Below are 26,639 nucleotides of genomic sequence, written 5' to 3' on the forward strand. Positions count from 1 at the left end.
TTATGTAACATTTTAGCTAGTGAGGTTTCTACTAACTTTCATGAATTTTGTGCTATTTTCACAAACTTAAACTATTCAGAATGTAATCCTCAATAATAATGAGATTTGTAAACAATATGGCCAATCACATGCCAAAAGAGAAGCAGAGCATAATTTAATCAAACAATGGGGTTTTTTTGTACAGATTTGCAAAAAAAAGCTTGAAAGGCATATACAAAAGAAGATTAAGACAATTTCTCAAAGTTTGCTCAGGTATAGAGGGCGAAGATAAGATCAGATAACTGTTGCTTCAAAACTGTAAGTCTAAGCAGGGTAAGATTTCTCTGTGCTAACTGAATTCAATTTTGATGATGAATCGGCTAATTTTATCAGGCATTTCACAGAGTTAATATTGAACAATTGTCACAAAAAAGCAAATCTGTAATTTCTGTAATCTCATTTAAATGGGGGCTAGAACACACCATTCTCAAGCTTCTCTCTCGCTCTCTCTCTCTAACAGTGCAATCACTAGGTTGATGTCAGTTAACTGTTGCTAAGCAATTATACATGAGTTACTGTATCTAGTTATTTTTTTTCTTTATGGTGGATATCAGTGCAGACAGAAATTTTGAATACATACTTTGCACACAGGGTATGTAAAATAATAATTCATACTCACTCATGATTTCTAAACATTTTAAGTACCTTTGAACAACAACAACAACAACAACAACAACAAAAAAGCAATTTAAAATAAAATGTCATAGGCCTCATGTTTCAGTATGCCCTCGATATTTAAGCACTGTTAAGTTCTTCAGTGACCTGTTTTTTCTCTGTCGGTTTTCCAGTCAATTAAGGCTCAACTTCACAGCTAAATTCAACATATTCACTTTTACATTGCTAACTATCTCAAACAAGTGCATCATGTGTGGTACATTCAGCTATTAAGGCAATTGAAATAAATTCTGCATGTGCGTGTATATATACTAAAATTACACTATTAGATATTGACATTTAGATATTGATAATGACTTCTAAGACCTACGCATTTCCCACAAAAGAAACTTGAATACATTTCACTTTAATAAGCTTTCTATTCAGTTTATTAAGTGCACATAATTTTAGTGAAAACCGAATTATTTATCTGTTTAGATGTGTTGTTCAGCTCTTTGTGGCATTCTGTTCCATATGGGGTGAAAAGAATATTCATAATCACAGCTCTATCTTGCATGCAGAGAAGGATTCGTCTTGCATAACGACAGTGCTGCTGCTGGCCAGAACCATGATATTCAAGTCTTGCTGCTTCTCATGGGTTTCCTGATACCACTCCCTCATAACATCAGTGTCATGGGTGGGAATAAGTGTGGCCTAGAGCACAGAAATATATGTATTATTTTAGATTGATATTTTCTTTACCACCAATATGTGCATACTGCATGCATTACTTTACAATTTACAGTTCAGTTAAATGTTTTATGAATTTAATGAACAGAATGCAATGTCAAACCTGCATGTTATTTTCCCATTGAGCCTTTCCCTCTAACAGAGCATCTAACACTGCTCTGCTAGGCTCCTGCTCTGCCTGATTATTGCCACTGACCACATAATATGAGGACCGGACTCGCTTAAAGAACTCTGAATCAACGTTTTTGGCACTGCAGTGATTAGGGATATAAACTAGGTCCATATACATTGGAGGACATTTCATTGACAATCCACTGTTTCCTGAAAAATAAATAATAGAAAACATTGCACACATATAGCACATATAGTCATAAACACAGTACACACATTCTTCAAAACATTATTGAGATAGCAGTTAACGTTATAATGATTTGGAAGAATAAGTACACTGCATTGGAGTTATGAGAAATCAGAGAAGAATGACCAGACTGGTTCAAGCTGGCTGGAAAGCTATTATAACTCAAATACCCCTTCTTTACAACCTTGCTGAGCAGAAATGCATGCACACCATATCTAAAGTTCCAAGAAAGGTTACTGTGGCTGTGAAGAAGCCCTGCACGGACCAAAGATGGAAAAGCATGAAACCAAACAGTACTCATGCCCCACCCACATCCCCTCACACACTCTGTGAGCACTTCCAGTATTCCATGGTTGTGTAAATGTGGCCTAAATTGTTTCAACAACTTCCTTTGCTATTGAGAGATGCCCAGCGGATGTTCAACAAATTCTAGTAAAAATTAGCTGGAGTTCTGGAATTTAAAGAAAGTAATCATCCAGTGGGTCAGCTGAATGTAGAAACAGCAATGTCACCCTTCTTGTTGCCCTGCAGCTTTCAGGTGCCTTTCACTGATGGCTACAATCCAAGAGGAGTGACATCGATGGGGTTGTGTACGGTGACCCAGAATGACAAAGAACCTAAAAAAAAGGACAACTTAAATAAAAACAGTCAACTTAAAAAAAGAAATAATAAATGATAATACTCAACTTTAAATAAAACCTTTAAATAAAGTTTTATTTAAACAAATAAAAAAGCAACTTAAAAATAAACAACTTTAATATAAGGAGTCAACACTAAAAGTTAAAGAAAAAAACAAAAAGAAACCAACTTAAAAAAAAAAAAAAGCTAACTCGTTTCAATACTTGATTCTGATTGGCTGGAAGCTGTGCATACAAACCCGTAAAAACCTTTCCAGCCAACTTGGAATAAGTAGATATATGGGTGGTATTTTGTAATTTGAAGGGGCAAATCTCCACAGGCATACTTTAAATTATAGTGGAGAGCCTTCTCAGAAAGATGGGCTTTATTTAAACAGCAACAGGACCTATAATAGTATGTTCAGAAGCAGATACAGGTGTGAGAACATTTAATATATACTGTAGCCGTATGTTAGCCTACTATTGATGTTTCATCAATAGTATAATTAAATGTATATTAAAATGTAAATCTATATATTATTATAGAGAGATTTAAGCTTTGGAATAAAAGTTGGACTTTCTCAATAAAAGTTAAAATAGTTTATAGGAGGGTTTATGGGAGGAAAAAACGTTTAATGAAGTCTTTGCAAATACATAATTTGATTTTAGTAAAGGCACACTTCAGTATAAATGAATATGTGAATGGTACACAAAATAAAGACATAAGGTGTAAAAATGTACTTAATATATTACATTGCAGTTGGAACTTAAGCATAATAGCATTACCAATTCATGTTGATCACATTCGGAGTAAATATTTAATTTTCAATAGTGTCACAGATTTCAGTCTTAAAAGAACTGTGATTAGAATAAATCAAGGATGATTTTGTATAGGCAGTGATATGAACTTTGTACTGCTCTTTAATCACCCCATTTTAAAGTCATATGTTTATCAAGCTGATTAATTAATATCTTTATTTATATTAAGTCTGAAACACCAGGTGATGCATTACCTCAGTGAATCTTAAAGAAGGATAAGTGAATTATAACCAGTATGGCCTTTTTAACAGCATTACTTGCACTTGAGAATGGAAACTTCAGGAGTAACAGCGCTATTGCAATAATATTATTGTTATTTAAATAATGGGTCTAATATTTAAGAATTTTGCAAGAGAGAGCTACCCTTGACCATCTAGGCCACTGGTACTTGGAAAGACGACGTATGCAAATCTCTTCATCGTAATCTCCACTATTTGCGTACTGACCAGGCACTCTCCAACCATCCAATAAGGTTATTATTTAAAGGATTGTTTAAGGGATACAAGCAGATTCCAATTTTCTATTCCAAAAGTGACTTGTCTAGTAAATTAATGGCAATCTATTTGCACAGACATGGACATCTAGTTTGCACCAAACACCATATAAGAAATAATACATGCAAAATCTTGCTAGCACAGACCCTGTTAATAAATCAGCTTTCAATGTCTTTAATGTGGTGCAATCAAGTGTCTGGTAGTGGCAACCAAGTTTTTGTTTGGCACATGAAAATTGCAGCTTTAATATACCAAAATAGACAAATAAAACACTCTGCAAACTAAATCAGACATTAACAGTTAAAAAAAGTTTTTTATTATTTTATATTAATCTAAGAAAAATCCAACAACTACAACTATGCAACTACTTATTGCATTATACAATAGTTTCAGTCTACTCATTAGGTAGGAAAAGCATGCTCTAGCAATTATGAAGCCCTGACTGTCAGTCAGGCTAAAAATATTAGTCATGTTTTGTCTAAAATGTCACTTAATAATAATTTTCTTGTTTAGAAATCATGTTTTCGTACTGAATATAAGCAAAGCTGTGATTATCTGTGTGACCACCTCCTACCTGTAGCCATTTGGTTAAAACAGCAATCTTGCTCACAAGATGTTGCCTACCTACTGTATACATATGACTCGTTTGTATAAGAAACCCTGCTCTTAAATTATACCAAATTGTTCTTGCTTTTCCTGTTGAAGAGGATTATCCAGTTCACCCTGAGTCTATTCATGCTCAAGTTTTCAGAATGCACAACGGAAAATAAAGCCTAGGTTTAAGGTTAATCAAAAGTCCACTTAAACAACTACATTTTACATAAACTTAAAAAATTAGCAATTAATTAAAATGTATTTTGTCTAGGAAATATTAATTGGAGTGGAAATAAACAATCAACTTACTTTGAAGTGCTGAAATAAGTTCTGAGCAGTTATATGGCCCATAAACTGCAAACCATAATGCTGTGTTTGAATGTGATTATTCTTGCAGTAACAATGAGCATCATTTTTTTGGAGTTTTGAAATTTGATTGAGGTTGTCATCAAACATGACTACAAATGTTAAAGATATTGTTAACATTAAGCTCCCCTTTAATGGCAACATTGCTTTAAAAACATCATTAATTCCTTTCTTAGATCTGTACAAGCGGTAGTTTGTCACTGCTCTTAAACAGTAAATTACCTTTTCTCATAGAGTTTCATTAAACCACAAATGAATCAGATGTCAGATGCTGCTAAGGCTGCTGCTGCTGCTGCTGATGGAACCTAGGAATGTACTTTCTGGTAATGGCGAGCAAACATGCCCCTTTTTGGCCCATGCAGGCACACGATTGTGAACCCCTTTACTGTTGTCAAGTGCGGGGCACATCTCAGCCCCCAATATTTGGCCCAGGTAGTATGAGCTGAGTATGAGCTGCCCACATTAAGTAAAAGTAGAAGTAGCCCCCAGTAGGACCCACTATGGGCACACAACATGCCCACAGACCACTCTTAGCTTTGTGTGGTCCACTCCATTCCCCGCATTTCATGCTGGTAAAGCCCAAACCAAACTGTAACGACGACGATGACAAACAAACAAAAAAACAAACACACAAGGTGTGGTCAGCCCAAAGTGTGGGCTGAGTGTGGGCCTTTTTATCAGAAACAACCCCAACCACTGAGCTATCGCTTCCTTTTCACACAATGATTACTTTTACATCTTTGACATTTGGCAGACACCTTTATCCAGAGTAAAAAAAGTGATTTGAAGTCAATAAATAAATATGCTACAGGCTTTTAGAACACGGACGGCCATTTGTCTAAAAATCTGTTGGGAAACAATTCTATTAGTTGTATTTTTATAACTAGTACTTATAACTTGTACTTAGATTTATTAGTTGTATTTTTCAATTCATTTACTTTTAAGTGTTAATTTAGGTACTGCTGGAAAAAGTAAGACATCATTTGAAGACTGCTAGTGGCTTTGGACGTCAAGTGGAAGTTCAACCACCTAGGTGCCAGAACAGAAAACAGTTTTCTGGTACTAATATTTAAGCAGTGGTTGATGATCAGAGGGAATATAGACGAGATAGGTGGCGTTTCACCAAACATGTCTGTGCTGGCCCACTGTAGGAATGTGTGGGTTTACTGTGGGGCAGTGAGGGCAATGGAAATCCACATAATTCCATAAGGGCTCTAACGTGTGTTTGCCCAAACACAGCCAACAGCAGGCCTTTGAGGGCCCAATATGGATATTCTGTTGGCAAACCCAAAGTTAGGTTACCCAATAAAAACACTCCAAGGGCTTAAAAAACTGCTGTGGGCCTCACGTGGGCTTAGCCACAGAGAGCACATGTTGAATTAATGTTGGTTTGTCCTGCCTAAATTGCCCCACAGTAAACCCACACATTCGCACAATGTTTATTAAGTTTATTTGCTGGGTTAGCAAAAGGGCAAGCGCAAACTGGCTAGATTTAACATGTGCACGTGTGCATCTTGCTCTGCATATACAATTAATTTGCTTTAATTTTATCGAATTTAAAAGTTTTATGGCACAGCATGCAGTGAGCTGAATTTCTCCTTGCAGTTCTCTGCAACATGTAAGCAACTAAAAGAGTATAATGTGTTTGCTTTTTAAACATAAATGACACAAAAGATAGTTAATTAATAGGACCAATGGGCAGTCTGAATAAGGACTAGTAGCAGCTTAACTTTTTTATGTCAGTCTATAACAATATTTTAATATATATTTTTACTTAAAACATGCTAGACCAATGTAAACATATTGAAAATCTCAATGGATTTACAAAACTTTCCTAAATAAACTATAAAATGAGGCTTACCTGTTGTTTTCACACCCCTTGATGCAGATGTATTAGTTGCATTTTTTGCATCCTTTTCCTCTATTGAAGCATTTCTGGACTCTTTGACCACATTTGTTTTTGACAGTTCATGTTTTTTACCTGGTGAAGATGGCTTCATTTTGTTAACAGACTTTTTCTTTTTTTGCTTCTCTCCCTTATCTTTTCCAGACTCGCTGAGTTGATTGTCTTTTGAAGCTTCTGGATCCACCATGCAGACATCTGGAAAGGGTGGTGGTGGAGCAAAGTCTCTTGATGAGACAGTAGTACTTTCTGGATAATGAGAAGTTAGTGTCCTGTCTGTTGGTAGAGTTTCTGAGTCATCTTCTGAATCAATATTTGCCTCTGCAGTTATAGATGGACACTCTTCAGTTCCAGGAGGAACATCAGAATCTGTTTGAGAGGGAACAGATTCACTAATAGATGTTGGAGGGGTTTCTTCACACTGCTTGCTCTGTTGCTTTCCTCCACTTGGTGGTGGTTCTCCACTATATTGGAGTGGCTTTTTCTCTTGCAACGGATTGTCCTCATTCAAGTACTCCAGAGGGTTGGGATTTACAAAAGATGGGGAAAGCTCTGTCTTTGGATGTCTGTATTCACATGAGGCCACCAAACATAAGTCTACGTTTGACCTTGATTGTGGAGAGAGACTTTTTTTTAAACTGTCTTGATCTTTAGAGCCGCTGGTGCTACAGTCAGCAGACTGCAGTCCTGCTTCTTTAATGTGTGAGGAGGAGTTTGACTCAACTAGATTAACAGACTCAGGAGAATGGAATGGATTAGACTCAGAAACAGGACTACATCCTTCTCTAAATGTATTTAAATCAGGCTTCTCTTGATCAAAATAGTCAGATAATACTGTAGAGGGTGAAGGTGAAACAGTCTCTGGTAGAAAACCAGTATTATTCTGGCTGGTATTCTCTGCCTTAAAAAAACTATCCTCATTGCAAAATAAGGTGGGACTTATTTTACATTTATCCAGTCCATATGAGTTGCTGGTACCAACCAGAACTATAGAAGAGTCAGAGGACACGGGTGATTGGTTTTGTGGAGATATTTTTGGTGTCACTACTTCTGATTGAATATCTTCATTAGGAGAAATTTCCCTAGGACCAATGTGAGAAGGTGTTGCAACAGATGGTGTAGATGGTGAAGCAGAGGCAGCTTGAGAGGTTTCAAGCTCTTCAAAAAGCAATGCTGCTTTATTACCTGCTCCTCCAGGTCTGAATTCAGAACCCTCTGACGGGCTGTAGTCAACCTCTGTTGGGCCATTTTCAGTGACTGCATGCTGTGCTCCTCCTGCTACTGAATGCTCTGGGGATTGCTTACTGAAATCGAGGGCAAAAGAATGATATTCCTGGCTAATCTCTAATGACTTTGCTGGATGTCCAGGAGAGCTTGTGTCCTGCTGAAGGATCCTTGGTTTAGCTGTAGCCATTTTGGGTGAAAAATCGGGAGAAATGGACATTGGTCGAGGGCTTTCTTCTTTAGTTGGAGAAACATCAGTTTCATGCATAGTTGTTGGAGTCTGCACAACAGAAACAGACAGAGAGTCATCTACTTCTGTGGAATGAGGGGAACCCACCTCAGCATGTAATGATGGGGAGACATCATCTGTTGTGGGCTCTGGTAAAGAGCTTGTTGCGAGTGATGCCGTTGATGCCGATGCAATATGAGAGAAAGTATCTTCATGAACAACCTCATCATCAGGAGTATCTGACTTCTCTGATGTGGTTCCTTCGGATATGGACATTTTACTCTCCTTGAATGGAGAAAAATGAATTGAATCCGAGAAAGACTCTGTTTTTGTGTGAGGTAATGAAGATGAACTAACACATGTATCAACACATGCATTTTTGTCATAAAATTTAATCTGATCATTAAGCCGATCATCAAACTGTGACTTTCCTACGTTCGTTGATGTACTTTCACTAACAGATGCACTACATTCTGAGGTTAAAACTATTCCAGTTAGTGATATGGGGAAATCTCTAGCTTGATCTATAGGACTAGCCTCTCTGGTAGTATTCTCTGTGTCACTTGTTACTTCAACAATAATAGGGCTATGCTTGTTAATGACTTCATGTGATGCAGCTTCTGCTGTCTCTTCAACTGGAGATTCATAGTAAGGTGTATGCCCTGGGGACTGTGGAGATGAAGTTCCTTTTAGAGTTTTATCTTCTGGACTATGAGTAGAATCCACATGTCCTGATGACAGTGTAAGTATAGTGCCAGGCTTGACTAGTGGTGATATATCGTTATTAATGTGATCAATGCTGGCATCAGCGACTTCAGAAGGTGACTGTACAAGTGGCAAAGTGTGCGTTGTAGAATTCAGACTCCCTGTGTCAAGGAAAAATTCATCACTATGTTTACCGTAGAATGCCTTACAAGATTTATCTTCTTCCAATGAAGATGGTGGTGAAATTGTGGAGGCAGATGCATGATAATGATAACCCTCTGTGTCATCACTCTTTGAATGATTTAACTCAGAAGTGTCTTTAAAATATATATTTCTATCACAGACCCCTGAAATACCAGGAGGATACTCAGGTTCATCATTTGCTGTCTCATCACTCATAACATCTCTCGGTGTTAACATTTCATCTATAGGAGTTGGTATACTAGAAATCTCAATTGTAGACTGTGTATGGACAGATGTAGTGTATTCTTCTGGTGGCTCATCCTGATTATCATCATCTGAGACAATCTCACATTCTGACCCTCCTGGTAGAGTTTCATCATGAATAGAAACTGCTGGTGAAACAGAAGCAGGAAGTTGTATAGGACTATGCACTTCTATATTCTGCTTTTCAGGTACTCTGTACTCTGTTTCACAACTTTCCCTCTTATAATCCTTCACCTGTATTTCATCATCTTCAAGCTGAGTATTCATATGCTGTTCTTGATCATCTTCATTTTCTGCAAGTCCCTTTTCTTCATGTCCTACATCAGATGATTCTTTAAAACCAGGGTCATCATCTTCAAACTTTTCAATTTGGATTTGTTGAACATTTGTTTTTTCCATTGGTTGCATCTCCACACATTCCACATCAGGTTCTACAGTTAGATTGGTTTCTATAGTTAGATTATCTTCAATATATTCTGCTAAGGCCTTGACTTCTTCATGCTGAATTGTTACACCTTGTTCAGAAGTCTGTATTTTGTTCTGAGAAAGACTTTCATCATATTCACATATGTCTTCTGCTTTAAGAGCTTCAAAATCTTTAGTCAGGTCTTCTGGAGAGGACATTATGGATATTTCATCCTCTATATCGTGTTTATCTATGGTGGTGTCGATAGACAGAGTCTTCTCTGAAACAGCAGCTGCAGCAACTGCCTTTGGTTTTTCTGCATCTTTTTTAGAAGATTTGCTAAGGGTTTTTTCTTTAGGTTTTGCAGGGCTGCCTGGTGTTTTTGCTTGTATTGGTGCCTTTAGTTTTGGGATAGGCTTTTTCACATCACTTTTGTGAGAATTATTCTTTAAGTTTGCAGGTTTCTTAGAGTCTGCTTTGACATCTTTTTCATCCTTTCTAATTTCCTTCTTTTCTTCTTTTCTGCTCTCCTTCATGGGAGAGCCTTTCCTAATATCCTTCTTTTTGCCTTGTTTCCTAATCTCCTCTTTCTTCAATTTCTCAATTGTGGCCTTTTCATCATTTTGGGGTGTGAAAGTCCGACCTTTTCTTTTCTCAGTGCTTTCTTCTTTTTTAACAGTCTCAGTCTTTTTCACTACTTTCTTTGTCTCCTTGCTTGTTTTGGGGGTAATTGTTGTTTTTATATTGGCTTTTTGTTTTTCTGGGGAGTCAGTTAATGATTTTTGTTCCATTTTTACCTCTTTTCCCATAATTTTGGCAGGTTTGGGAAGAGGTTTTTCTTTCTTCTTTGTCTTGAGTGATGAATCCAGAGTTCCTGAATTATTTTCTGCCTTTTCAGAAACATCTTCTTTGGACAATTTTTGGATGCCTTTGATTGGTGATGCTTTTGACAGTGATTTTGGACTGTCCTTGCTCTCTTGCTTCACCTTTGCTTGCTTGATTGTTGGCTCCATGTTTGAAGACAGCTCCTTTTCAGTGACAACAGGATGCTTTAAAAAATCCAAGTGTTTAAGTTTCTCGAGCCCTTCAAATATGCTATTTTGTGTGGCATTACCTGGAAATAGAACACGCACTATTTTCTCTGATTGGTTTGAAGGATGCCACACAATCAGTGAGGAGATTGAGGACAAATATGAGATTGGAAGCTCTGATTTATTTCCATTTTGTAATAGAACTGAAGACTTGTCTTTCTCAGTGCCGGTCCACTGCTTCATAAAATACTGCAGCTCCTTGCTGTTTTTTGCCGGATTAAGAACATACATTTCCAACTTTCCAACACCCATTTTTTGGAATAGAATAATAGGCTCAATTGTATTTCCTATATTCCTTTGCAGGGGTGTTGGCTTCAAAGAGAGCTTACTGAGATATTGCAGAGTGAGTGTTGCTTCTTCAATATTTCTTCGTACCCTGTGATTTTGTTCAAAACTCTCAAGAGTTGGAGGCAGGTTTAAGAACACAACACCAATGTCAGGCGAGATCATGTTCTTCATCCATTCACTGTTGGCTGTCGATTCCTTGGACTGTTCCTCCTCCAGTTCAGCAGTCTTTCGCTGCAGCATGCTATTGATACCTGGAAGACTATCATCGCCAATGTGTGTCAAAAGGATGGAATCTATTCTGTCTAAATGGCGGACCAACTTCCAAAAACATGATTTCCTGTCAGATCCACCATTTACAAGCATGTTGAAACCGTTAACTGCAAAAAGTGCTGAATCACCTTTGCCTCCAGGAAAAATGTAACAACAGGGCTTAGATAACTTTAGGAACCCTCCAGAACTGGGGGGTTCAAGCATATCAAAAGGAGATAGAATTTCCACTGATTCTGAGAGGTATTCAGTGAACTCTGAGAGACCCTCCATTTCTGGAAGTATGAACACAGAGTTTAGATGAATATTAATGAAGTCCTGTAGGCTGTGTTTATCAAGGTTGGAATTTTTCCAGTCCCCATGTTTAGGGCAATAAACCGTTAGTTTTGCTTTGTTAGCTGGATGTATGGTGCTTAAAAGCTCGCCAATCTGAAGAAAAAAAAAAGATCGCTTTAAGGCAGAGCTTTAAATTTTTCTTGATTTCACTTACTAAGTTGTTTGCCTGGCCAAATGTATGCTTCCATTAATTGTTCTCACCTCTTGGTCTGTGAAAATGTCAATAAAGTTGAAAAAAGAGAAGGAACCCGACTGAAGAATTAGCTCGCCAGTGTTTTCCAAAGATTGTCCAGCCAGAACAAGTAGCTTGTGCCGGGCTACATCTGATATCATCAAACGAACCTGGAAACAGACACAGTTTTATCTGCAGCATTAGTTCTCTAGAGATTATATTTAGAAGTCAAATCTAATATGTCATAAGTAAAAGTTAATAACATTAATAACACATTCATCCTAACTTGTTAACGTCTTTAATTATATCATTTTACATGATACTTAATATTATTATAGTTCTGAGAGAGAGAGAGAGAGAGAGAGAGAGAGAGAGAGAGAGAGAGAGAGAGAAAGAGTGAGAGAGAGAGAGAGAGAGATTAAGAATTACCTCAGTGCTAAGAGCTTCATCTGAGGGGTTGATCAGAACAACTGTCTCCAGTATGCTGCTTTTGTGATGCAAAACTTTCTGTCCTGTATAGAAGACAGAGGTGAAAGTGAATCTTTAGTTAAGGTTGTTTAAATAAGTCACATTCAGGTAACAGATTTTGCTAAAATTGGTAGAATATGCAGCTTTTAAAATTTCTTCTTTTTAAACAGAAGGTCAAAAATGCATTTTGGTTTTATCTAACAAATTCTTGTATTAATTTTATATCAAAATAATTTGGCTCAATAATTTCTCTCAGGATTATAGCACCCTGTTTACTGAAAGCTTTATGTCAGTCTTTGTGCACAAATATGTTGATCATATAAACTTACTATATAAACATACATACATACATACATACATACATAACGAGCGCTCTTCACAGAAGATGCCCTGCCAGAGTGTTTGAATGCTTTTGCAAAGAAGAATGGCAAAATATTATTAGGTCAAGATCTGTCAGATTGATTGACTCTTACCCACAAAGACTGAATGCTGTGATAAAATCTAAAAGGTGCTTAAACTAAGAATTAGAAAATAATTCAAAATTCAAAATGTACAGTAAACTGGTTGAACATTTACATTTGTCTTCTAAATGCCACAAACGAAATATTCAACCAGTTTATTGTACATTTTTAAATCTTTAATAATTTTCCTTAAGATTATTCTTCTTTTTTCATATTTATTTTACATTAACATGTAGGTTGCATTTTTACAATAGAGGGGAAAAATGTTTATATGTATAAAATGGATACCAATTTTAAATGCTCAGCCTACATCATCAGTGTCTATTAATGGCAACTTATCTCCACCATTTTAGTCATACAGACTCCTTGGTTTTATTTGGTTTGCTTAGATTAGGACACAAAAATACTATACAGTAACAGTTTCATGATCCACACTACTCTGAAGATTCAGATCAATCATATTGGACTGTATATAAAGGTTTTCAGTATTTAGATGGTTTTCCGGTGAGCTGTGAGAGGATGCACTTTAGAACAATAAAAAATGCTCACTGAACACGAGCAGAAAGACAAGTCATAATCTGATGCATTTTAAATATGAGCATCATATTTAAAAGCCTCCAATACTCAAAAGATATGTGTTGCATAAAGAAAGAAACTGTTCCACATTATACAGCTCCATTAGTAGTCAGAATTGAGTTAGGATAAACATAAAGTCTAAATAAGTCTCTTGAGTTAACATGGGCAAAATTAATTCCACAATTTATTGCAGAATTGCAGAAATTTTAGTTTGGGAATTTTAGTTTGCATGTTTGCTTGACTGTTGTTTTTTAAAGGAATGCAATCAACTACTACAATTCACTAGTTGCTTTATAAAAAGGCACAAAACAATCAACACAACATACCTTGCACATCAGAAGAAAACCTTGCTGAGTGTCGTGACACAAAAAGCTTTAGCTCCTGGTCCAAGTTGCAGTTGATGAGATTTGTGTCCCATGAACGAATTCCTGTGAAAGAAGAATAAAACAGAAAGATACTTGACACGTTAAACATGTCTAATCAGATATTAGTTTTAGACTCTCCATTAAACATTATATAAGTGTATATCATGCAATTGTAGTTAAACAGTAATGGTCATGATGATAATCTATTATCTTAACGTTGTTTGGCATGTTCAAGCATTTTCTGTTCGAAAACAAATGGATGAAAATAGAAAAGAATTGGGCTGCAGACTATAGTAATACAAATCAGAGAAAAATGGTTGGTAACCTGACTGGTAAATTTTGTTTACAGTTACTCATAAAGATGAGAATTCTGCAGATTTTTCTCCTCAGGTAATAATTACAATGGGAGAATTAATCTTGAACCTTGGCCCGAAATTACAGTCAAATCAGATGCATGTGTCGTTGAGATTTAAAACAAACACTTGCTACTGTAGTTTGCTTGAAAAATTATTTTGATTAACTCAACGACTAAATTTTTTGCGAGTGTGCAATATTACATTTGCATCTATTGTGGCACATTTAGAGACTTTCATGAGAGACTATAAAGTATTTTTCATGATAGGGTATAAATTGAGCCGTGTAATGGCTAGCCACTGGCTGGCAGAAAAAATGGTCTTGTTGATCTTGCAAGCTGGCTGACAGGCATTTCACTTTCTGTTGTAGCACAGAAGCAGTATGCCACTTAAAAGAGTGTTTGGTTTCATGTGTCAATATTATCCTCAGCTCCTTAAATACAGCTAATGATTCATTACAAACACTAACACATTGGAAATCTTCTGCCTCTGGCTTCCTATTTACCATTTTTGGTGCCACCATGTCTAAGCGAAAGTTTAGCCACGTAAATGTGTGTAGAATGAACAATGCTAATACTATGGTAATGGTAATGCTATGAATGCAGCGAAAAGGAGATGCTGCAGGGCTGTTCTCTGTAAAATAGCTAAAACCTCCCTGAAAATGTTCAAATTGTACACAGTGGCAGGCGGTCAGGGCCAGCAAAGCCTTTTCTACTGGCCTAAACACTATCAGAAGCACTGACCTACATTTACAACCTAAATTCTAAAATATGTTCCAAGACATTGTATTAATTTATTCCCAACAGTTTATTCTTTTGATTTCGTGGCTCCACTGCTTCCAGTACATGTATGTGTATGTTAGATTTTTTTGTCCAATCAGTCGCTATGTGCTGTCATGTCAATCTAATCTGCCCAGGGCCTTCAAAGTCAAGTACTGCTGGCCTTTTTACCTTAGTCTTCTTAAGAAATAGCTTTGTTTCTTTAACCAATCAGATTTCATATTCGCCTCACAGGGCCAGCTAGTTGGCCCAGAATAGCGTCAACATTTTTTCGTCCTGTGATTGGTTAGAGCCTCTTAGAGTGGCAGTGACAGAAGTCAAGATGGGCAGAGGATCACCAATTCCCCCAATGCTGCGGCAAAAAATAGTGGAGCAATATCAGAAAGGAGTTTCTCAGAGAAAAATTGCAAAGAGTTTGAAGTTATCATCATCTACAGTGCATAATATCATCCAAAGATTCAGAGAATCTGGAACAATCTCTGTGCGTAAGGGTCAAGGCCGGAAAACCATACTGGATGCCCGTGATCTTTGGGCCCTTAGACAGCACTGCATCACATACAGGAATGCTACTGTAATGGAAATCACAACATGGGCTCAGGAATACTTCCAGAAAACATTGTCGGTGAACACAATCCACCGTGCCATTCGCCCGTACCAGCTAAAACTATAGGTCAAAAAAGAAGCCATATCTAAACATAATCCAGAAGCGCAGGCGTTTTCTCTGGGCCAAAGCTCATTTAAAATGTACTGTGGCAAAGTGGAAAACTGTTCTGTGGTCAGACAAATCAAATTTTAAATTTCTTTTTAGAAAACTGGACGCCATGGCATCCGGGCTAAAGAGGATAAGGACAACCCAAGTTGTTATCAGCGCTCAGTTCAGAAGCCTGCATCTCTGATGGTATGGGGTTGCATGACTGCATGTGGCATTGGCAGCTTACACATCTGGAAAGGCACCATCAATGCTGAAAGGTATATCCAAGTTCCAAAACAACATATGCTTCCATAAAGACGTTGTCTCTTTTAGGGAAGACCTTGCATTTTCCAACATGACAATGCCAGACCACATACTGCATCAATTACAACATCATGGCTGCGTAGAAGAACGATCCAGCTTGAATCAGCTTGATCCAGACAGTTGAACATCTAGAAGCATGGTTTGCTCTCCACTTCCAGACCAATGAATACGAGCGGTACCCCTGGCTTACAGCCTCTGAGGAACGGTGCAAATTATGAGTATGCATCTCTGGTAAATAGGTTGTGTTTTATTTACATTTTTAATGTTTTTGTCAGGTTATTAGACAAATATTGATTCTGAATTGCTCCAGATGATGTGGGTGGCAGAGTTGCGGTTGTAGTACAGAGGTTTGGAGTTGGAACTGGGTTTCTTGCTTTAGTAAAATGGTATTCATCTTCCATATGTGAAATGCCTCTCTCTTTCTGTAATGCCACACGTTGTTATATTGCATTTTTCTATAGTATTAATGTTTTCTATAATTGTGACTTGATAGTGGTGATATTAATAGGTTTATTAAGTTGGGTAAGTCCCCACTGAAGACCCAGGTACCAATTGCATGGCCCGCCCCTGATTGTACAAATACCCCAATGGGAATCTTGAGTTGGTTGCTCAGTGCACATGCTGTAACTTAAATTATATGGAAAAAAAACTACCGTAGGGAAAATTCTGAAATAGTTTCAAACTTTAATAAAATAAGGAGGTATAACATACAATAGCTAGCAAAAACATTAAACCCCCTGGCATTTGAAATCAGATTTGTCTGAATATCAAATGAAAAATAAATGAAAACCAGCAAATTATAAAAAAATCAACAATGCTGATTGCAAAAGTGTTCATGCCCTCAGGTTCTGCAAGCTTCAGATGAAGGGGAAAACTGACTTAAAATTAGCTTTCACTATAAAAAAAATACATCAGTTTTCTGGAGAAAAACAGCAGAATGTAAATGAATGCTATGCATTAAAAGTGAAAGAAAAGCTAATGGAATTTCATAACTTAGGAATAGCGTGTTAAAAAAATTACATTTAAGATTGCATCCTATGGATCGATGGACATCCCATTAAACACTGTTAGATCAAAACTGAGAAACTGGAAGCTGCATCACATCAGACAAACCACTACCTAAAGCTGTCTCTCAAAACTATGTACAAAAACAGGATAATGTCTACTGAGGAAATCACAGTGAGGCCAACAGACACTCAGAGTTACAGAGTACTGTGACTGAAATTTAAATAAACTTGGAAGTAAAAGTCATCTTAGCTCAAGAGTAAAGATCTGGTTGGGGTTTTTTTTTGTGATGAGACCAAGAGCTCGATATTTGTTTGGGAAAAGTTTTACAACGTTTTTGTTGGAAACCCAGATCCAGACATGTGATATTGTTAGCAAGAGTAAGAGAGGCATAGTCTGGATGACTCAGACAGAGATATTAATCATTCAAATTTTGTATTAAATCCCTTACAGAGTAAATTGATGATAGCTTGGCATAATCACAAAAGGCAAAGCTAACACTATGGCTCAGCCATGGGGGCACCACTCTCTACTTCACATATAAAACAGGATTGCTCTCTTTAGAAGCCTGAAAGAGCTCTATTATAGGATACATCTTAAGGCACTTGAAATTAGATACTGTAGGTCTTTAGGAGCTCAAGCAGTACTAATTTTTTTGTATAACCTTAACCAGGGTGATGGACATAGTAGGGCATCTTCCGTTCTTAGGAAAGCATAGGTTCCTAATATGTATCCCTCCCTCCAGTTTTCTCTAGTACTCTAATACAAGTGCTACACCTGAGACACCAGTCATTCTGCTTTCCAAACCATCCTGATCCATCCTTGTGCCCTACTTCTGCTTGGAGTTCTGTCACCTGAAAATCATTCTCTGCTACAAATGATGGCACCACATAGAAACAGTAAAAATGACTGTGAATGTTCTTCCCTCAATAGTCTTATGGCTGCAATTGCAATGAATGTCTCCACTCAAGTACTCAAGTCTTCACATCGTTCACATGGTAGATAAACCTTTTAGCAGGACCTTTGGATGGAGTCCTCCTCAATTGAGACCAATTTGTGTAGCTGGGGATCATTCCACATCTACAGCTTAAAGATCCATGAAGCTGCTGAGCAACCCAAAAACTTTTGGAAATCTTTGCAAATGTAATAAAAACGTATAAATAAATAAAAATCACATGTACATTAATGTTCACAGCCTTTGCTCAATACTTTGACACCAATTTGAAACAACTTTGGCATCAATTACAGCCTCAAGTCTTATTGAGTATAATGTTACAAGCTTGGCACACTATTTTTGGGCAGTTTCTCCCATTCTTCTTTGCAGAACCTCTCAAGCTCCATCAGGTTGGATGGGGAGCGTCGGTGCACAACCATTTTCAGGTCTCTCCAGAGATGTTCAATTGGCTCCAAGTCTGGGCTCTGGCTGGGCCACTCAAGGACATTCAGAGTCATCCTGTAGCCATTCCTTTGTTATCTTGGCTGTGTGCTTAGGGTCGTTGTCCTGTTGGAAGATGGACCGTCGCCCCAGTCTGAGGTCCAGAGCGCTCTGGAACAGGTTTTCATCAAGGGTGTGTCTGTGCATTGCTGCATCCATATTTCCCTCGATCCTGACTAGTCTCCCAGTTCCTGCTGCTAAAATTCATCCCTACAGTATGATGCTGCCACCACCATGCTTCACTGTAAAGATGGTACTAGGCAGGTGATGAGCGGTGGCCAAAGAGTTCAATCTTTGTTTCTCATTGTCTAAGAGTCCTTCAGGTGCTTTTTGGCCAATTGAAAGCAGGCTATCATGTGCCTTTAACTGAGGAGTGACTTCCGTCTGGCCACTTTATCATACAGGCCTGATTGGTGGAGTGCTGCAGAGATGGTTGTTCTTCTGGAAGGTTCTCCTCTCTCCACTGAGTAATGCTCAAACTTTTTCAAAATGACCATAGGGTTCTTGTCCACCTCCCTGGCTAAGGCGCTTCTCCCCCGATCACTCAGTTTGGCTTGGTGGCCCGCTCTAGGAAGAGTCCTGGTGGTTCCAGCTTCTTCTATTTACGGATGATGGAGGCCACTTTGCTCATCAAAACCTCCAATGCTGCGTAAATTATTCTGTAAACTTCCCCAGCTTTGTGCCTCGATACAATCCTGTCTCAGAGGTCTACAGACAATTCATTGGACTTCATGGCTTGGTTTGTGCTCTGAAATGAACTGTTGACTGTGGGATCTTATATAGACATGCGTGTGCCTTTCCAAATAATGTCCAATCAACTGGATTTACTACAGGTGGACAGGTTGTAGAAACATCTCAAGGAGGCACCAATTTTGAGTGTCATGGCAAAGGCTGTGAGTACATGTGATTTTTTCCATTTTTACTTTGTATAAATTTGCAAAGATAAATAAAAAAAACACACTTTTTTCACTTTGTCATTATCGATTATTGTTTGCAGTATTTTGAGGAAAATAATTAATTTATTCTATTTTTTAATAAGGTTGTAATATAAAATGTGTAACAAGTGAAGCACTGTGAATACTTTCCGGATGCACTGTACTCCAGTGGCTCAGGACAGTTTGCATGAATAAATCTGCGTGTACGCACCTATTACTACACACCTCAACAATGTAACTACAATGAATAGACATTCGGTGCCACCCAAATGAGGATGGATTTTCCTTGCGCAGTTGCCACAGGCTCGCTCATCAAGGATAAACAATTATAGAGAACAAACTTATAGGCAATACATTTATTACTGCTTTGTGTGTGTAAGGCTGCTTTAAAACAATGTAAAAGGCCACTTGTAAAAAGTGCTATAGAAATAAAAATGTATTAAATTTAATTCTCACAGTGACTATTTGATTTTAAAAGCATATTGGTTTGCAATAAAGAACATTGTTTCAGTGTAATTGAAGCTGATTAAATAGATTACTTTTAAGGGAATGTAATACTGTAGTTCTTATTTAAAAGTATTATTTCATTTTAGGGTAGGGGTTATTTTTAGTTTTAAAGTAATAGTAGTATGTTTTGTGGAGCCACACCCAATGGCAAATAATATACATATGCATATAATATATAATGCAAAATACATAAAACTCAATTTTGTTTTTACTTATTCAGCAGGTACATGAATAAGTGATTGATACAGTATAATTTTGAAACAAATGGCCATTTGAGCAATAACCACAAAAATAGTCTCTTTAGCAGTCTTGCTCTAAACTAAGTCACTAGAATAGAACAATACCATTAACTGTAACATTAACAATCACATCAACCACCTTACATTTTTACTGTTTTACTGTTTACTGTCATAAGCATATAATATATAATATTTTCTAAGAGTTCTTCTATTTAAATAACTACAAACGACTAAAACCAGTAGTTTTACTACAAACTTTACTACACTGTAGTTGTATAGCAGTGATATAGCCATTTGTGAATTTAGGAGGAAAAAAATAAAGAAACTGTACATTCTCAATAAGATTCAATGTATAATTGTGCCATGAAGGCCATTTGTATTGTACTGTGGGATAGTAACTGTTGTGTCAGTGAATGGAAACAAAGGAAATGGATAAACGCATCTTGATCATTAGAACTTGGGTAAGCAAATGCACTATAATAATAATAATAATAATAATAATAATAATAATAATAATAATAATAGGATTTATTTTTACTAACGTTAATTCTCCTTCTGTATGCTATATTAGGTGCAAAGAGCTTTCATTTGGATGCATAATGCGTTTTGTTATTGCCCTGCCAGCGTAACTATGATCACATGAATGTTTCTGGAGGTCAGTTTTCAGGGAGCGAAACGCCTCTATTTATTTTTCGGAACGAGAAGGAGCTCAATGGGCTTCCGTAGGGACCGCAGTGCGGCTCAAGCCGCGCCTACACGCTGATGCTGGAGAATAGCCAGAGATGCGCGGCGCGTGCAGGCAGAAGACGCCTTCAACCTCCAACTTAGAGAGATGTAATGTTCAGAGCGACTTTCACAACGAGACACTGTTTCGCTGGAAACACAACCAGCACTTATAGGTCTGTTTTAGGTTACGCTATATTATATATTATCAGTATTATAAAGGAATAGCTTATTTTTTGTTATATTGTGCGCGGTGATGGTTGCTTCTACAGTATATAAGAAAAAAAGCATCACCTTCATTTACTCCAAAAAAAAAAGTGACATGAATAAAAGAATAAAGGGATAATAATTAAATTATGGACCATTGCGCAAAAAAAAAGAAGAAGAAAAACGCCCTGTGTCTTTTGAGCAAAATAGAACAAAAGACCGCTCTTTATTTGGCAGTGTATTTACGATCATCTATATAAATATATATATATATATATATATATATATATATATATATATATATATATATATATATATATATATATAAAAATCACGAAACCATTTAATAATAAATAAATAAATATATCACAGGGTTTCAGTGCAGTAAAATGGTGCTGAGAACAGGGTGGGGCAGGTGCGAGCAGGCATCATCTTACACTTTCCAACTAGACATCAGTGATACCTGCTCATGTGAAGTCATGTATTAAAGAAGCACATCATTAATAAAACGCTTAATAAGCAGTAATATAATAAACACCTGAAAGGTCAAAGCAGGTGGAGACATGAAGACATGGAGATATGATTTGGTGGCGCACAGTAAACTCCTGTAGTGTGTTTTTGTGTGCAGTGATGATTGTGCTTACCTTTTTCAATGTCTGAAACAGCACATTTCAGATGCTCGGTGGTGATCAGTTCTCCGAGGACCACTAGAAGATAATATCTGCCGTCGTCGAAGTAATGCGCGAAGTCCGTGGGCGATGCCATGATGCCGCCTGCGTCTCGGAGGCTGCTGGCGCTGAGGAATGATTCGGCGCTTTCTGTCGCTTCCACGAGCGTCGCCATTCTCTATCCACACTCACACACTCTCTCACACACCCCACAACACAACACACCCCACACCACAACACACACACACTCTCTGCTCGGAGAGAGCAGGGGAACAGCAGCGACGGGACGACAAGAGCACCACCCCTTTATACTACCAGGCTGCGTGTGTGTGCGTGTGTGTGTGCGTGTGCGTGTGTGTGTGTCCAAAACAGAAACTGAATCAGCAAATCTAACAGGATACCGAAATTTTCTGTTTTTCTCAACTCAAAAAAGCAAAAGTACATGTGAACTGTGATGGCACATTAAAAATGATGAAGAACCAAAAATCGTTTTAAAATGTTAAAATAGAGGATTTAAAAATGTTTCGAGATTTAAAGATGTCAATGTAAACAGGCTACATGTTTTTGAAATATGTAAAAGTTAAAATATTAAAACCATTAAGACATGTTTAAAGTTTAAAACGATGGTCTTCTAAACCAGCTGGTTGCTAGTTGGCTGTGATGGAGGCTGTAATGGAGGATAAGCATCTGTATCCTAGATGATTGTTATGTTGTTAGAAGGATTCAATATGATGGTTTTTCTAATGTTGTTAGAAGGATTCAGTATTCGATTTGATTCAATTAAATTAATTTTTATTTGTATAGCACTTTTAACAATGAACATTATCTCAAAGCAGCTTTACACAGATAATGTGGTGATAAAAATTAATATGTTCTTTATAAGTGTAAGTTTGTCCCTGATGATTGAGTCGGTGGCGACTGTGGCAAAGAAAAACTCCCCGAGATGGCATAAGGAAGAACCCTTGAGAGGAACCAGACTCAGGAGGGAACCCATTCTCATCTGGGTTGCACCGAATGTCTTTTTATTACAGATAAACAATGTTGAGGTGTGCAGTGATGATGATCAGAAGCAAACTGTAGTCCTGATTCAGTGTAGCAGACTGTTGACATTAACCACAGTCCAAATCCATCCCTAAATCTTCTGTTTTTACTCCCTATGATGTCAGTATGATGGTTGTTAATTTGTAACTGGTCGGTTGCTGAGGAAAATTGGCTGGTTGCACTGGTTGCAATGGTGGCTTTGTTGCTAGTAGGCCAGCTGAGTAACAGGGTTTCCATTAGTGGAGCAATACAATGTTTATTGTATTATGTATCTGAATAAAGATAAAAATCAATAAAAAATGTAAGTGTATTCCTTTAGAGAAAAACTGGCAGTACCTCTGTACTGCTATTCGGGGGGCTATTAATTGCGAATCTCTTCCAAATGCATGCCCTACTCTTCCTGTATCAGAGGAATGATTCTGCAAAAATTCATGACTCTATTTTAAATAATACAAACTTTACAAAATGAAAATGTTCTAATAAAATAATAGTACTAATAATAATACTAATACTAGTAATACTAATACTATCAATACTAAAATAGTTATTATTATTATTATTATTATTATTATTATTATTATTATTACTACTAGTAGTAGTAGTAGTAGTAGTAGTAGTACCTAATACTAAATCTACTACTGTTACAGTTAATATCACTAAACATTTATTTAGTAGCATAATATAAAAATATTACTTTTGAAAACTTATCCAGGATTTTTGTCCTATTCTTACAGTTTTGGTGCCAAACTACATCTCAATCATTTGTCTTGTTAAAAGTGGGCAGTGATCCTGTCTCGTTTTTCTCTTCAGATCTGCCTGATTCATCTCAATTTCCTACCTCTGGATGGAGTTCTCTTCAGTTAAAGACCACTCTTTGCAGCTTAGGATGGTTCCACATGAACAGTCATGGACCAACAACGTTACTGAGCAACTTGAGAACTATGAAGATGGATTCAGATTGTAATTAATTATAAGCAGTCAATGGTTAGGACTACAATTTGCATGAACATTCCTGCATTTAAGCGTCCTGTCACTGAGCAGCACACTTCAAAAATGAAAAAACTATAATGAATTGATTTTAGGTGTCACTTAGATGAGGGTGGGTTCTGTTTTGTGTCTGGTCCCACTCAAGCTTCCTCATACTATCCCAGGAAATTTTTCCTTGCCACAGCCACTGGCTCACTCATAAAGAATACACATATAGGATCTAACATATATATATTAAATTAAGGCCGTTGTAAAAAAGTGCTATACAAATAAATGTGAATTAATAATTTGTTGCCACATTTCAACCAATTCAAATGATACAGAGCCTAATTTACTCTCAGGAGTATTGATTCTTAGGTCAAATAGATTTTTCTATTTTCTATTTGAATATGAATTATATTGTTCTATCGATCTATTGATTTTAGGATATTTGAAATAATTGCGCTTTATAGTCAAAATAATTTGGTATGTATTTGGTATGTAAGTATATGTAAAAGTATATGTAAAACCTAGATAATTAGCACATTGTTATATATATATATATATATATATATATATATATATATATATATATATATATATATATATATATATATATATATATATATATATATTATATATATATATATATATATATATATATATATATATATATATATATATATATATATATATATATATATATATATATATATATATATATATATATATATATATATATAACAATGTGCTAATTATCTAGGTTTTTCAATCACTGCTGAACAACATAAAACCCATGGCCACCTTCCACCAATTAGCTTCAGCAGGCATCTAAAATAACTAGTATGGTGCTACCAATTATATTGACCCAGTTTTTGTATTTATAAATCTGTGTAAATCTAAAGAACAGTTGTGTGATAAAAGCTGTACATAGTTTATTTAACATGGTTTTACAGTTAATCTAATTTCCTGGGAGTTTGAGTTCCTCCAAAGAGGTTAAGAGTAAAGGAAAGCTTTTTTCCACCCTCAAGAGACAACCATGCATTAGAGCCTCTGTACTAAGATTATATTCTCTCACCTGTATGCTCATTTTCCCCAAAGGACATCACTAAAATTGTAGCGATAAGTAGAAATTGAAACTGAATTTGTAGAGATAAGAATTCAGATTTGTATAATTTCAGGTTGGAATCAGGTATGGGACATAAAACTAACAATGTTTGTATTAATTGTATTAAAAATTACCACATGTAACCAACAAGCAAGTAAAGAAAAGATTTTAAAACATTACATATGATTAACTGAACAGCATAAGAATATAGTATGTTGCAGTGTGCATCTTTACATGGGGCTGTCTACATTTGTGTGTGTGTGTGTGTGTGTGTGTGTGTGTGTGTGTGTGTGTGTGTGTGTGTCTCAGGAGAGATTTATGTGTATATTGATGTCACTACAGGGGCTGTGGGGTGGTGTTAGGTGGTTGCAAGGTCATTTATTGTCAGTGGATAACTTTACCATAGGGTTCCTGACAGCAGGAATATATACAGTGATGGGGAAAAGAAAATAAAAATTCAACTTAAAGGGCAGACAAGATTAGTGGCAGGTAAAAACAATAACAAATCATAACAGGCAAGTGATAAAACACAAAGGCAAAATGTTTCAAAACTCACACACTCAGTAAATGTGAAAAGCAAAAATAGAGTTTATTGCACAAAATGGCAATCAGTCGGAGATCAGTTCTTGAGACATCCCAGAATGATCCATGCTCTATATATATATATATATATATATATATATATATATATATATATATATATATATATATATATATATATATACTTGATGTCTCCAATGCTTCCCTGTATTTTCTTTTCTTTTGTCTATAAAAATACACCTGTATCCTGTTTCTCAGCTAACAAATTGTGTTTGCAACTCATCAATGACTATGCCATACTTTGTGCTAACAAATCCTATTCGCAAATTATCAGAGAGGTGTACTGTTTTCCTCCTTGTAAATCGCACATTTGATGATGGACCACAGGTTCTCAATGGGGTTCAGATCAGGTGAACAAGGAGGCCATATCATTAGATTTTCTTCTTTATACCCTTTCTTGCCAGCCACGCTGTGGAGTACTTGGACGTGTGTGATGGAGCATTGTCCTGCATGAAAATCATGTTTTTCTTGAAGGATGCAGACTTCTTCCTGTACCACTGCTTGAAGAAGGTGTCTTCCAGAAACTGGCAGTAGGACTGGGAGTTCAGCTTGACTCCATCCTCAACCCGAAAAGGCCCCACAAGCTCATCTTTGATGATACCAGCCCAAACCAGTACTCCACCTCCACCTTGCTGGCGCCTGAGTCGGACTGGAGCTCTCTGCCCTTTACCAATCCAGCCACGGGCCCATCCATCTGGCCCATCAAGACTCACTCTCATTTCATCAGTCCATAAAACCTTAGAAAATCAGTCTTGAGATATTTCTTGGCCCAGTCTTGACGTTTCAGCTTGTGTGTCTTGTTCAGTGGTGGTCGACTTTCTGCCTTTCTTACCTTGGCCATGTCTCTGAGTATTGCACACCTTGTGCTTTTGGGCACCCAGTGATGTTGCAGCTCTGAAATATGGCCAAACTGGTGGCAAGTGGCATCTTGGCAGCTGCACGCTTGACTTTTCTCAGTTCACGGGCAGTTATTTTGCGCCTTGGTTTTTCCACACGCTTCTTGCGACCCTGTCGACTATTTTGAATGAAACGCTTGATTGTTCGATGATCACGCTCAGAAGCTTGGCTATTTTAAGACTGCTGCATCCTCTGCAATATATCTCACTATTTTTGACTTTTCTGAGCCTGTCAAGTCCTTCTTTTGACCCATTTTGCCAAAGGAAAGGAAGTTGCCTAATAATTATGCACACCTGATATAGGGTGTTGATGTCATTAGACCACACCCTTCTCATTACAGAGATGCACATCACCTAATATGCTTAATTGGTAGTAGGCTTTCCAGCCTATACAGCTTGGAGTAAGACAACATGCATAACGAGGATGATGTGGTCAAAATACTCATTTGCCTAATAATTCTGCACTCCTGTATATATATATATATATATATATATATATATATATATATATATATATATATATATATATATATATATATATATATATATATTGTTATATATATATATAACAATGTGCTAATTATCTAGGTTTT

At 36.8% G+C, this 26,639-nt stretch overlaps 1 protein-coding gene across 2 annotated transcripts; it reads right to left on the reverse strand.

Annotated features, from left to right (window-relative positions):
• Window positions 1–137: 137 nt before the first annotated feature.
• On the reverse strand, window positions 138–22,214 carry map1b (microtubule-associated protein 1B). Of its 2 annotated transcripts, none has more exons than XM_046838914.1 (7): window positions 21,412–22,208; window positions 13,531–13,632; window positions 12,129–12,211; window positions 11,729–11,869; window positions 6,493–11,620; window positions 1,487–1,704; window positions 138–1,347 (listed from the first exon to the last, which is right to left on the reverse strand). In XM_046838914.1, the coding sequence occupies exons 1-7, from the start codon at window positions 21,608–21,610 to the stop codon at window positions 1,192–1,194; spliced, it is 6,027 nt and encodes a 2,008-aa protein (XP_046694870.1). In that variant the 5' UTR covers window positions 21,611–22,208; the 3' UTR covers window positions 138–1,191. The 2 variants fall into 2 exon arrangements, with proteins under 2 accessions (XP_046694870.1, XP_046694871.1); XM_046838915.1 differs by lacking the exon at window positions 138–1,347 and adding an exon at window positions 2,254–2,358 and having other exon boundaries at window positions 1,569–1,704; window positions 21,412–22,214.
• Between the last annotated feature and the right edge of the window lie 4,425 nt (window positions 22,215–26,639).

The sequence above is a fragment of the Silurus meridionalis genome, chromosome 25 (genome assembly GCF_014805685.1).
Source record: "Silurus meridionalis isolate SWU-2019-XX chromosome 25, ASM1480568v1, whole genome shotgun sequence".
Lineage (NCBI taxonomy): Eukaryota > Metazoa > Chordata > Actinopteri > Siluriformes > Siluridae > Silurus > Silurus meridionalis.